This window comes from Rhinopithecus roxellana, chromosome 14 (genome assembly GCF_007565055.1).
Source record: "Rhinopithecus roxellana isolate Shanxi Qingling chromosome 14, ASM756505v1, whole genome shotgun sequence".
In the NCBI taxonomy this organism is placed as follows: domain Eukaryota; kingdom Metazoa; phylum Chordata; class Mammalia; order Primates; family Cercopithecidae; genus Rhinopithecus; species Rhinopithecus roxellana.
Window position 1 is genome coordinate 102,716,953 of NC_044562.1, and position 14,799 is coordinate 102,731,751.

The 14,799-nt window shown below is 38.8% G+C and overlaps 1 protein-coding gene across 3 annotated transcripts in view; it reads left to right on the forward strand.

The window, feature by feature from the left end:
• Window positions 1-8,758, forward strand: part of DPP4 (dipeptidyl peptidase 4) — an 85,759-nt gene extending 77,001 nt beyond the window's left edge. For 2 of the 3 annotated variants that reach the window (XM_010361854.2, XM_030916932.1), the window contains exons 24-26: window positions 5,614-5,686; window positions 5,952-6,025; window positions 7,618-8,758. In XM_010361854.2, coding sequence (XP_010360156.1) covers window positions 5,614-5,686; window positions 5,952-6,025; window positions 7,618-7,719 — 249 coding nt within the window. In that variant the 3' untranslated portion in view covers window positions 7,720-8,758. The remainder of the gene's footprint in view (window positions 1-5,613; window positions 5,687-5,951; window positions 6,026-7,617) is intronic. The other variant, XR_004053270.1, reaches the window with a different exon arrangement.
• The last annotated feature ends 6,041 nt before the right edge of the window (window positions 8,759-14,799 follow it).

Consider the following 14,799-nt stretch of genomic DNA (forward strand, 5'->3'; position numbering starts at 1 on the left):
AGCAGGAAGAGTGGTTTTCTGGCGATGTGTGAAGCAGGTCCAATGAACTGAGGGATAACAGAAGAAGGGCTCTGAGAAGAGCAAGCCAAATGCTGGCCAAGAAGGCAGGACATAAGCCTGGGGAGGGGATGGATTTATGAATACACACAGAAAGAAGTATCAGATCAAGGGCAAGAGAAATAGGACCCAAGTCCTGAGCCTTGTTGCCAAGAGAAGAGGGCAGCCTGGAACACACAGAAGGGACTGATTTAACTTGTAGAGGAGATTTATTTTGCATTTTGCTCAAAATTTGATAGGCTTTTGGCAAGTGTATGAAACAGTCATAGATTTGGCAGTCTTCTGCTAGCAGATTTGAAATGTTCAATCCTTAAGAACTGCTGCATCGTTAGGTTATGCAAAACAGGGTGCAATTTTGTAAATATGCCATCTTGTACTGATTTGACATTTGTTCTATTATCCCAGAATATGCCAAAGGGAGAGAGACCTTCAGATTTAAGCCAAACCTTAACTTGTTTGTTGAGTGCTGATAAAATGTTGACTGCTGTGTGATCTTTAAAGAAGCCAGTGTTGCTTGGTGAGGCCTGAGGTAGAGCCCCCTGTCTGGGGTTGATGGGAGCTCTCTCCTTGGCATCCCATGAGTACAGTTGTTTGATAGATGTAAACAAGTAAATCATCTGATTTAGTGAGTTGAGTTCATTCTTTTCTTAAACATTTTCTGTGGCCCCTGATGTGGTATTAATGGTGCTTCCCCAAATGGCATAATTTAATATTAATTATGGAACTTTGGTTACGAGTAGGAGAATGCACAGAGCAAGCCGCTAAACTCAAGGTCATATCTTACTGAAGGGCTGGGTTGCTGTCCATTAGACCAAATGACTGTGTGCTCTTTCTATAAGATCTTATAAATGGGATGAGTTGTTTGGTTGTGATGTCAAGTGCCAGTAGAATATGACAGTAAGGGACATGGGCTTTTGGGATTAGGCCAACATGTCCTCAATTTCTGTGTCAACCACTTACCAGCAGTATGAGCTTGAGGAGGCTACTTAACCTTGCTGAATCTCAGTTTCCTCATCTGGATAATGGGATAATCAGACCTACCTCACAGGGTTATTGAAATCATTAAATGAGATGCCTGTGCCTGCCATGAAGGAAGCTTTCAAAACATGGCAGCTGCCACCACTATTATCTCCAGGAAGCAAAATGTCCTTATGGTTCCTAGATGGCACTAGGGGTAGTTTAAAAATTGTTATACCTTCTGTTTCTCATAGTACTCTCCTCCTCTTATCAGCTCTCTCTTTTAATTCAAAAATACAAAGATTTATTTGTTGGAAGGTAACTGAAGAACCAGCATGATCCAACGAGCAGCTACAGATGGTTCTTCTTGGGGACTGAAGGAAAAGCTCCTCAGAGATGCTGTGGAGTCGGCACTGCCACTGGACCGATCCTTCCCACTTCTCCTTGCCAGGCTGTTGCTGGCAGCGGGGCTCTCCGGAAGTTTCTAGCCTCAGGAGAGTGCCAACTGCACCACCATTGCATCCTTGCCCATTTATCACTCTGAGTTTCCTTTTTAGTAGTTGGTGATAGACTATTCGGCTTCTAACTTAGTCATCCATTTCCTTTTTTATTTCTGTTTCCATGGATAGGCAAAGAGGGATTATCCTCTTTTGGTAGGTTAAAATAGCACAATTAATTTTTTTCTAATCATTAATCATACCTTAAATTCATGCCGGTATTTCCTTTTCTGGCTTTGTGTGTTACCTTTACAGCTTCAAGTGTGCCATACAGTGGACTGTAAAGGGTGTTAATTGAGAAGCCAGGGTGCACAGTTGAGTAGGGAATGATCAATGGTTCCAGAGGCAAGGTGACACAGCTGCCTTTTTCTGGGGGAAAAAATGTTCTGTGTAGCCTCAGAGCCTTAAAGTGGGTGTATGTCTCTCGGCTGCCTCTCTCCCTCTCACAGAGAGGTCCCTCTGGAGGCTTCTCCCAGTGAGCAGGGGAAGTGCGCATTTGAAATGGCACACTTATCTTGCAGTTGCAGGGGAAGCTTTTGTTTTATTTTTCTCTTGCTGCATTAAAGTATTTGTCTTTCTTTCTTTGTAGTGTAATATTGTTAATGTAAAACAATTTGCATCATGACACTTTTATCACAGTTTTCGTCTTTTTCTCAGTATGTTGCATTTCTCACCATGTCTAGTTCATCACAGCTACAGTGTGTACATCACAACATTTATCTTAGGCTCAGGGTTTTACTTGTTTATAAAAATTGTCTTCTTTCAGCCTGTATTCACTCCATTTAAGAAAAAAAAAGGCAGCCAGAAACTGTTTTGGTCCAAACTCCAGTAGTTATCACATTCCTTGCTAACTGTCCTGCGTATTTATATGTCTCCTAACTATTACTCTATGTTTCAATGACATTTCTCAGTTTCATGGCTCGGGGAGGTTGTAGGAGCAGCTTTTGCTTTTCAAGCTGCCAAGCAAGGCAGACCCATGAGGCTTTTGGAGGTGAGGTGAGGTGGCACAGTTGTATATTTGGGTCAGGTCTGAGTGTTAAAGTTGACTGTCTTCCGCGAGCAAAGAGCTAAATTTAATTTGGAGAGAAACAAGGAGGCAGGAAGTCAGTGCAGGCTGAGAGCATGGCTAACAGAAAGGATCACCAAAGAGGACTCACATGAGGGCACCTGGACCTGCAATTCAGGCGACTAATGTTCACAGTCAGTACTCAAGCCTCAGCCTTTCTTGTCTCCAGCTTTGAATGCTGCACAAAACTGTCTTTTAGGGAGATTTATTTTGACCTATTCCTCTCTGAAGGACAGAGAATTGCTCAGAGTTCTATTGCCCCATTAGGCTATACGTCACTTGCGTAGTCACAGAATATGCCTCCCAAATCACCCAGGGCTGTGCAGAGCAATCTCTCTTCTGATTAGTACAATCTGAGAAGGCATGGGGTCTTAGGAGGATCTCAGAGGATACCCACTATTATTGTGCACTTCAGATTCCAGGACAGTTAATTAACATTTTATTTCACACTGTTTCTTTGCCAGAAGATCACATCATAAACAGCTTGGAATTTTAGTAGAGACGCAGCGCAATGTAGGAAGTAAAAAGGACTTGCTGTCAGACTTTGTCCAGCTCTGACACTTGCTGTAGTTGTGACCTGGTGCAGGTTACTCACCTTCTGAGTCTCGGTGCCTCCATCTAGAAAGCAGAATTGGTCTAGACCTATTTTAAGTGAATATTGCAAGGATTAGATATAACAGTGCTTTTATAAACCCGTATTTATATGTGATGCTTAACACAGCGACAGGCACAGAGTAAATGCTCAACTGAATGTTTGCTATTATCATAAATGGCATGGTGTATGGATTGAAAGTGGGCAAAACATATCTCAATACATTTCAGAATGAGCATATTTTATTCTGCCTACCCCAGCTGATAACACTTGATTCTGCAAAACTAGGACCAAATGCAGTGGACACTGCAAGTGCTTGATAATTTATTTCATTTACTATTTAATTGATAAATATTTAGCATTCTATTAGTTGTTAAGAGTAATGCACAATATAGAGAAATCTTTTTTCTTATGATCTTATCATTTAGTGGAGTACATAATAAGTAAATGTTGATTGACTAGATGAAAAAATGAATGGAGGGATGAATGGTGATGTTGGGATGGATGGACAGATGGATTTATATTTAGATGTATTTATCTGAGACATCTTACCAGACAAAAAAGTTTCTCAAAAATAAAAGGAATCTCACTCAAGTTTTTATTCTGAGAGTTCATGAGTAAAATTCTCAATTTCGGTGAGAAATGGAATATGGTCAGAACAAGTGGGAACTAGCCTGCACAGAAGAGGAAGCGCATTTGTTTTAAGCCTACTAGGCCAGAATGACCTTGGGACAGTCAGTCAACTGAAACATTTTGGGTGGCTCTGTCCTGAAAGTCATAGATAAAATGTCTTTTTTCCAGAGACACTGTTAAAGAATTCTCACATCAGCATCAGAAATGTAACCCCCCAAAAATGCTTTTGCCATGCCTCCTGGTTCCTATAATTGTGATGGAGTAAGAGGAGTTACAGGAGCCCACCCTTATTTAAGGTGAATACATTCCAAGACCCCCAATGGATGCCAAAACTGTGGATAGTACTGAGCCCTCTATACATTATGGGTTTTTTTTCCTCTACATATATACATACCTATGACAAAGTTTATAAATTAGGCATCATAAGAGATTAACAATAGTTAATAATAAAATAGAACAATTATAATGATAAACTGTAATAAAAGTTAATTGAGCACAGTCTCTATCTCTCAAAATATCTTATTGTACTATACTGCAGGTAACTGAAACCATAGAAAGCAAAACTGTCAATAAGGGGGGACTACTCAATTCCAATTTTATAGAAATCAAAGCTCAAAGAGCAGCATATCTCCAGTTGCATAGCTCACTGATATTGAAACTGGAACTTGAATACAAGCACGGTTACTTTAGCCCCATTCCCTTCCTGCCAGGCCACCAAAGTTCCCATCAAAAATATAAGCTGATATGAGCTACAGAGATATCTGTGAAATATAAACTTTGGCTTTCATAAAGTTGAATTTGATTCACCAAGGTGCTGCAGGACCAGCTGGCTGCTTTTAAACCCATGGAAATGCTGCTGCCCCTTTCCTGCCCAATCCATAACAGGACCATCAAAGTGGACTCTAGCTTACCCCCTCCCAAAGGCACTACAGTATTTTGTGGCATTTTTACCTTCATCCCAACTTTGGTAAATATCCTCAAAATTGGATGACCAGCTCTAGATGCTTTCAATGGCTTTTTCATTCAAAACTCCTGACCCTCATTCTAGGAGCCCTGGCTCAGGCCACATAGCAGTCTCAAAAAGCTGAGTTCCCAATTTTTTTAAATCCTATTTCCTTGACTAATTTGGGTATGACTTGATCTAATAATATCTCCGCTAATACACAGAATGAGGCAGATAACAACAACCCACTGATTTTCTAAGGCCATTTTTGATCTTTTTTACCCTCTTCCCCTCCCATATGTTACATTTGCCTAGGTTTTTAACATCTGTTCCCAAAGAGGTAATATTTGCTTTTCATTCAGAGCTTAGCAATGTGGACCAAAGTTCACATGACATATTGCAGAGTATGTTTAGTTGCAAATGCTATGTACAGGCTCTTTGAAATGTAGCATGTATGGCACCATGTGACACATGGTTGCCATGGCAATACACTTTTTGGCTGAACTACAGCAGAAGCCCATGGAACATACATTGCTAATATGAGACTCTGCCCTGTGCTAATGCATAGGACACAGCCAATCTGGGATCTGGGACTCAAGGGGTTTTGCATGCAGGCTGGGTGGCAGGTGCCCTCTTCCTGCATGTTCAGGGAAGATGTGGCATCCTCCCTTCCAGTCCTGTCTCCTAGGCACAGGGCATGCTGTGCATTCTGCCATGCATGGAGACAGCATTTGCTTGAATATCGGTTTGCTATATTTTGTATCAAAGGGGGCCCCAGCTGAAAACATTTTATTTTGTAAACTGAAGTGAAAAATCAGTTTATGGCAGATCCTTTTTTGAATAATGACATTCTTTTTCCCAATTCCAGAATTCAACAGTCATGAGCAGAGCTGAAAATTTTAAACAAGTTGAGTACCTCCTTATTCATGGAACAGCAGATGGTGAGTTTCAGTTAATTAGACTTTTTAGTATCACAGACAGGTTTGCAATTTCACTACTGACAAAACAAAAGCATGAGGGGCAAGACTGTTACATTTACTTCAATAAAACAGTGTTGCTTTCCACAAGTCACTTGTCTTGGGCTAAATGGGATGCTGAGTCCTAGAACTTCAAACGGTCCCTTTCTTCTTGTGCCTTTCCCACCCCTTGGTACCAGAAAACTGGAGCGGCTATTAGCTACTTTATGTTTTCTTTCTCTCCCTGCAGATAACGTTCACTTTCAGCAGTCAGCTCAGATCTCCAAAGCCCTGGTCGATGCTGGAGTGGATTTCCAGGCAATGGTATAGAAAAACTTTGTGCAAGGGGAGGGAAGTTACTGGTGGGGTATAGTTTCCTCTTTCTGGGCCAATTCTCTTAGCAGTGTCAGAGATAGGACAGAATAAAAACATTAAAACAATTTTTTTTTCAACGTGAAGTCAGAAGAGTGGTATCCTTGAGCCATGCACAGAGTAATGTTCAATAATATTAGTGAGTTTGTGGTTAAGAAGCACAATATTGCATATCCTGGGAGTATCAAGACACTGCTCTCCTGTTCATGTGATTGTTCAGTCTCTCCCTATTTTGATTCAAAAGTAATCACTTATTCAGTAAATGTGTGGCAGAGTAATTCTAAAGTGAAACCAGCATGATAATAGCTCAGCTCAAATATGAAAATCCATTTCTGTCTGGTACGTATTACTAGCCATTCAAACAACAGTGGGATCTTAATAATCAGCATGCTTCAGTTTTTGCAATTGCAAGGTGATCTTTTGTTAAATAACCACAGTTTATTTATTAAACAATTAGGATTGTTTTATAAAGTCAGAAATGGCTAGAGCTGTTGTTGTCTATGCAGAGGATATTTCTGGGTATTATGTCAAATTCATTTTCTGCATTAGAGATTTTCAGATGAAGGAAAAGATATGTATTTTTCTGTATGTATGTATGTATATGTATTTATGTGTCCTCTAACACACATGATTTGCTATGTGCTCAGTTCAAATGGTGCCCAATGCATAGGAGTGGGACAGTTACTTGATACTGAGAAAAACTGGCTATCTTTTGGGTCAGTGTTTTATAACAGTTTGAAGTTTATTTTTCTATTATTCAAAGGAAAGACACATGCTACTTTAATTAAGCTTTTTTTTTTTAAGTTAACTTATGTCTCCGTAATTTATGTTTGCCCAGTAATGACTTCCCAATTATTTAATAAGGTATGAATTGATAAATTTTTGCCCCAGATCATAAATTCCTTTTACATAAATGTCAAATATACAGATTTTTAAAATACCAGTTTAAAATCTAAGTGTTTGCAAGTAATACATCTGACTTTTGACTTCACTTCTATTAAACATACATATGTAATATTGAAATAGATTTTTTCTAGTTTCTTGGTGCTATATATTAGGCAACATTGCTTTTAAAAAATCATTTATTTTAATACAGTTTATCTACTAGAGTATAGAGAAATTTAATACTTCATACAACACTCTAATTAAAACAAGTGGGTTTAATGGGATAAGCATTCCTTCCCATGCATGGTGTATTTCTAAGTGACCTTTGAGTCAAATTTGGTAATGGATTGGGTGTTTTAATTAAAATTTACATATCTTTAAAGCACTATTCAATAAAGCCAAATTCACAGTGAGTTCTCTCAGCACCTGCAAAAGAGGACCAGAGACTTCTGCAGGACAGAACAATGTGCCCTGGAAAAGCTCTGGGGGAAAATTAGACACCCTCTTTGACCCTGTTTCAGTTTATAAACTGCTTCAGGAACTAAAACACTCTGTTTTATACCATGTATGCTCGTGAGAACTCATTTGAATTTATGTATTTTTTTTTAAAAGAAGACAATTAACTTCCTAATTCTAACTTTTTTTCTTTCTCACTCTAGTGGTATACTGATGAAGACCATGGAATCGCTAGCAGCACAGCACATCAACATATATACACCCACATGAGCCACTTCATAAAACAATGTTTCTCTTTACCTTAGCACCTCAAAACACCATGCCATTTAAAGCTTATTAAAAGTCATTTTTGTTTTCATTATCTCAAAACTGCACTGTCAAGATGATGATCTTAAAAATATACACTCAAATCAAGAAACTTAAGGTTACCTTTGTTCCCAAATTTCATACCTATCATCTTAAGTAGGGACTTCTGTCTTCACAACAGATTATTACCTTACAGAAGTTTGAATTATCCGGTCGGGTTTTATTGTTTAAAATCATTTCCGCATCAGCTGCTGAAACAACAAATAGGAATTGTTTTTATGGAAGCTTTGCATAGATTCCCTGAGCAGGATTTTAATCTTTTTCTAACTGGACTGGTTCAAATGTTGTTCTCTTCTTTAAAAGGATGGCAAGATGTGGGCAGTGATGTCACTAGGGCAGGGACAGGATAAGAGGGATTAGGGAGAGAAGATAGCAGGGCATGGCTGGGAACCCAAGTCCAAGCATACCAACACGAGCAGGCTACTGTCAGCTCCCCTCGGAGAAGATCTGTTCACAGCCAGACTGGCACAGTTTTCTGAGAAAGACTATTCAAACAGTCTCAGGAAATCAAATATGCAAAGCGCTGACTTCTAAGTAAAACCACAGCAGTTGAAAAGACTCCAAAGAAATGTAAGGGAAACTGCCAGCAATGCAGGCCCCCAGGTGCCAGTTATGGCTATAGGTGCTACAAAAACACAGCAAGGGTGATGGGAAAGCATTGTAAATGTGCTTTAAAAAAAACATACTGATGTTCCTAGTGAAAGAGGCAGCTTGAAACTGAGATGTGAACACATCAGCTTGCCCTGTTAAAAGATGAAAATATTTGTATTGCAAATCTTAACTTGAAGGAGTCCTTGCCTCAATTTTTCTTATTTCATTTCTTTTGGTGTCTTCATTAAAAGAATACTTTAACTTCCTTGGACTCATTTTAAAAAATGGAACATAAAATAGAATGTTATGTATTATTATTCCCATTCTACATACTATGGAATTTCTCCTGGTCATTTAATAAATGTGCCTTCATTTTTTCAGAAGTAATGACTTGTGTCTTGAATCAGACCTAAACCACACCGGCATATGGACACATTTATCTAGAAAGACTCTTGTTTATTTTGTTAGTAATCCCAGACTACCTTATAAACATGGAAATAGTTCAGCTTTGGTAAAAAATTAGATATGTAAAAATGTGTTAAGCTAAATAGTTCATAGGTTTTTGCCTAATAATATGCAATTCTCTTATCATAAACACATATAGCTTTTGAGAAATCAAACATTTTAGTTATTTATATCATACACAATTTATAATTTTATACCAGGGAGCTATGATGAGGCTCATATAAGAACAAATAAGATCAGAAATATCATTCTGGCAGTTCTTATGGCTCAGGAGAAGTAGTCAAGTCAATTACTTAAGTGGTTGACTAATTATTTGTGGTTGACATTACTATAAAAATGAAAGCATAATTTTTTTTTTTTTTTGAGATGGAGTCTTGCTCTATTGCCCAGGCTGGAGTGCAGTGCCATGATCTCAGCTCACTGCAACCTCTACCTCCTGGGTTCAAATGATTCTTCTGTCTCAGCCTCCCAAGTAGCTGGGATTACAGGTGCATGCCACCACGCCTGGCTAATTTTTGTATTTTTAGTAGAGACGAGTTTTTGCCATGTTGACTAGGCTGCCATGTTGACTTTTGACCTCAGGTGATCTGCCTGCCTTGGCCTTCCAAAGTGCTGAGATTACAGGCATGAGCCACCACATCCAACTGAAAGCATAAATTTTAAATGCTGAATTTGGCCTAGCAAAGCAATGTCTAGATAACAGAAAACATCTTTTTTTTTTCAATTATTTGCAAAACAGTCTCATTTTAAAAAATTTGACTTTATGAGTTTAAACTTAGCTTCAGACCATTTGCTAGACAAAGTTTTCCCAGACAGGGTGAGCTACAGCATAAAAACCTAAAAATGGAAGAAATGGAAAAAAGAAATCTATCAATTCAACATAAGACTGATGAGTCATGCATAGGCATGGTCAGTGGATTGTGAAATCCATCTTCAACTACAGCTTCAGAGTGTGCCATTGAGTAGCTTCACTTTAATTAAATCTCAACTCCCACTCCTCCATTGGAACCACAAACTGACCTTCCAGTCTGTAGGGCTCTTGTCAAAATTCTGCTTCTTAATACAGTTCAATCATTGTGAGTAGCTGGACCAATCTTTGCAGAATTGTATATCAAGAAGCAGTAGTAATATATGTTCACATCCTGGACAGCATTAATAGTCATAAAAGCAAATTAAATAGATATTCTCCTTTTATCTTAATTGAAGCCAGACATTGCACAATGTCAGATATTGTACAACATCAGATATACAAGTCAGATATTATAATCATAATATCTAAGTCAGATACTATTTAATATTTGTACAATATCAAAATGATATAGATTAATATTCCTTTAGTTTCTAAGCATGAGTATTTTCTCTGGAGCGAGGTAATCCCAGCACATATTTTTCAGGCATTGAAGGCTGCAAAAGGTAATGATGTGAGTAAAGTCAAAGTAGTTTTCATTTGACCCTCATAGGACAAGTTTTCCTTTCCAATGAGAGTTTTAAATTAGCTTATGGAAAAAGAAGAAAATGGACAAATAAATTAGAGATAATCTGAGAATAAGTTTAAAACATACAGGAGGCCGGGCGCGGTGGCTCAAGTCTGTAATCCCAGCACTTTGGAAGGCCGAGACAGGCAGATCACAAGGTCAGGAGATCAAGACCATCCTGGCTAACCCGGTGAAACCTGTCTCTACTAAAAAGTCCAAAAAGCTAGCGGGGTGAGGTGGCGAGCGCCTGTAGTCCCAGCTACTTGGGAGGCTGAGGCAGGAGAATGGTGTAAACCCGGGAGGCGGAGCTTGCAGTGAGCTGAGATCCGGCCACTGCACTCCATGCTGGGCGACAGAGCGAGACTCCATCTCAAAAAAAAAAAAAAAAAAAAAAAAAAAAAGCCATACAGGAACCAGTCATATCACTAAGATGTGCAGACTTGTCTTGATATTCACAGCTGCAGACTCTGCAGACACAGGAATGGCTAAGACTCCTTTCATAAACAACCTGTGAGAGTACACCAGGGCCCAGAGGCACATACCCGAAAAGAAGGGAGAAATGGCTTACATCTCTTCTATGGGTACAGGGTTTGTTTTTTAAGTTTCTATCAAGATTTTTAGAAAATTACTAGGAATTATTTTGTAACATGTTTTGTTGGAAATTTTGCTAAATATGATTACATACCTTCATACTTTCTTAAATATCAGGCACAGAACATAATTCAATGCATCCTTGATAACTCAGAGCCACTACCATAAAAGTTAATGAACGTATTGGGCTTTGTGTCATTCTGCACATTTTGTTTCTTTTCTTATTCGCAGGTAGTCACTGAGGCTACCAGTTCCACTTCTTGGCATTTGTTACTTTTGCTCAAAGTTGATGTGAGAATACTGATTTGTAAGACTACTAGATTTGCACAATATTTACGATTCAATAAACTCTAAATAGAAAACATACCAAAACGCAAGCATGGCTTTTTTTCCATAAAGTAAGAGGATTTTGTTGGTGTACTCTGTGGCAGTTATTTCAGCAGTGTCCAAGAACCCTCTAGTGTACTTCCTAAGTGACCTAGAGTGTGTATTCAGGATGTCTGAGGGATACAGATGGTTGAGAATGACAGACAAGTGGGGGTTATAAAGTATAACATCACAGCTGGGCGCGGTGGTGGCTCACGCCTGTAGTGACAGCACTTTGGGAGGCCGAGGTGGGTGGATTGCCTGATATCAGGAGTTTGAGAGCAACTTGGGCAACATGGTGAAACCCTGTCTCTACTGAAATACAAAAAAGTAGTCGGGCATGGCAGTGTGCTCCTGTAATCCCAGCTACTTGGGAGTCTGAGACAGGAGAATCATTTGAACCCAGGAGGCAGAAGTTGCAGTTAGCTGAGATCATGCCATTGCACTCCAGCCTGGGAGACAGAGTGAGACTCCATCTCAAAATAAATAAATAAATAAATAAATAAATAAATAAATAAATAAATAAACTATAACATCACTATCCCATGAGGAAAGCTCACAGCATGGTAGGAATGAACCAATGTTATGCTCTGTAGAAATGTATCATCTTTCTGCACGGTCTTCTTTCTGTGACAATATTAACATTTACACCCAAGAATTTGAATTAATAACTTCCTTACTTGAGATAATAACATTTTTTTTTGTTGTTGCTTGCAGGCTTTAAGCCTCAACAAACTCGATAAATTCTTATTCTATATAGCCTTTCATCTGAACCAACTCTTCCAATTATTTAAAAAGCATGGGTGATTATGGAGTGAAGTGTGACCATCCAACAATCAAAACCCTTATTTATTTTTTAAGCTTCTTCTATCCAAAGTCCTGATATTTGTGACTCATGAGCAAAAAAGGTGTTGCACTGGGTAAGTTTGGTTTCCAATGTTAATAACAGAAAGATTGGTGGCAAAGAAAATCTAACACATTAAGCAGAAATATTAATCATCATAACCTGATTCTGGTTCCATGAGCCAGAATGAATAACCTGATAAGGAGGAAAGCGGTCACATCTCACCTCCTGCTGGAGACACAGTGCACTGCAGCTGAGGTCAGATGGACCTGGGTTAGAGTCTCAGTACCACTACTCACTAGTGGGAAACATTTAAAGAACAATACTTAGCCTCTTTGAACTCCAGTGTCTTAATTTGTAAAAAGTACAAAAAGACCTACCTTACAGAACTGTAGCATTGCTGCGAAGATTTACATAGATACAATGCCTGACACCTTCCTTTCACCTTTTCCCTCCTCCTAGTCATAACCATTTAGCTGCTTCTTCTTGATGGCTCCATAGATTACACAGATTCTCGCCTTAGTCTTCTGTGTCCTCAGGTGCTGGGCACTTGAAGGTACTCATTAAGCATTTGCTGTGTTCCAATACTGACATGCAGTGACAATTCCTTTTGGATTTGTAATCACTCTTAATAAACTGAGCAGCAGAATCTTCTGGTATATTTCACTTATTATATCAAGAGCCTTTGCTGGCTGGGTAAACAGCAGGGCACAGATCTGGGCTCTGGAGAGTTACAAAAGAGGGACAAAACACCAAACACCATCCCTACCTTCAAGGGGCTTATAAATAAATGGAAAAAAGAAGTCACATGAAAAAAATATGTAACTCTACACACACCAGAAGGCAAGAGGATCCAGACAGAAAGCTGAGTCCAGGGTGAGTATGTAGGGTAGGATTCAAGGGTGAGCATAGAGAAGGTGGTTTCTGGATTATTATGAAGCAGTCACTGTCTGAACTGTGTACCATGCTTAGGTTTCTTTAACAGTCTCAGGCTTGCTATGGACACTGTGCTTTTCAAAACACTTTTTTTTTTTCAAATATAACTATATACACAAATATGTGCTATATATATATATATATAATCTCCATATATAAGGGAATGCACTACATAAAAGTAATTACAATAAAGCTATTGTGTCTAGAGTTACTTGTTAGGTGCCTAAGGAGTATACTTGAGCCTGTTTCATTTCTACCCTAATACAAATTTATACATCACTCATGAAAACTTAGTTTTGTCATCTGAGAGTCATCCTGGAAGGGAAATTCCTAAGGAGATGATTCCACTGTTTCTCCACTATATTCTCTACTGTGCTGCTCTATTAATTATTTCAAAATTCATTACTCAAAACTCTTAATGGGTAAAATTCCAACTATTCTAGGATAGAATTTAACATCATTTGTAATGTCTCTGACTTGTGTTTCTATCTTTTCCTACAAGTCTTCACTACCCTTCTAACACTCCACCATATTGGGCTGTTTGCTGGGTTCCAAATATGCCATACATAAAATATGCCAGGCTCTAGTTATGCCATATAGCTTTACTTTTAAATTTCATCTTTATTTCAATACTGACATAGGTTTGAGAATCTTTGCAGTTCCGGTGTTGCTGGAAAAGGGGTCCTGATCCAGACCCCAAAAATGGGTCCTTGGATCTTGCAAAGGAAAGAATTCAAGGAAAGCCACAGCATAGTGGAAGAAGCAAGTTTTTCAGAAACTGCTTCGTTACAGTGTGGGGTATCCTCAGGAAGCAAAAGGAGGAATGCCCTGTCCTTTGTTAGCGCCTCTACTTTTATAAGGAGTTACAAAGAGCTACAATGAAACTTGGAATATGCCTACGTGCTCACTGAAGGCAGGGGCCTTCGGTGTGATTGATATTACATGACACTTAATCTTTTAACCTAAGCTTGCTCATTAACGTTATCTCTAAGTAATGAGGGCTGAATTCTTAGGACATTGGGACATTCTGCAGGCATGGTGGGAGATGCTCTGTATGGTCATAAGTATTCTGTAATAATAGGTTGTAGCCAGCTTGGAAAGTGGCTGTTTTCAGACCATAAGCATTAACTTTATAGGTGCCTTAAGAGTATTCTAGCTCTTCACTTCAAGATGGAGTCATTCTGGTCATACTTCATTAGACCAGAGGCCTAGTGGGCAGGGGTTCCTTCAACATCTGGAGTACATTTCCTTCCCTATTTCCATTCTAATTCATGTGCCACCTCTTCTATAATGTTTTCCTCAAACTCTACCCTATTCAAAAATGGCTTTACTCATATGACCAACTCAGCACATATCACATTATTTATAGCTATGTATCCACCCTGCCCTTAGAAGCAAGGATCATAGTCCTATTTCAAAGTTCCAGCAGAAATGATAGTATCCAGTACACCAACAGGAACTGAATTGGTGTGACAGTTGTATCAGTTAGCCACAGCTTTCCACAGAGAACATCAAAGGAGATCTCTAAAGTAAAAGTATTACCAGTAATCTTTGATTATTAGGCCTCTTCAAGGGGACTAACTATAATTAGTCTCTCAACATAGACATTTAGAGAACCATCATATTATCCAAATGACTCTCATAAAACTTTCAAATGGCTGTAATCTCATTTCATTTCATTTCATTGTGTGAATATATGAGATAGATACTAATACATTAGAAAAATTAGAACGCACTCTTGCAATGATAGG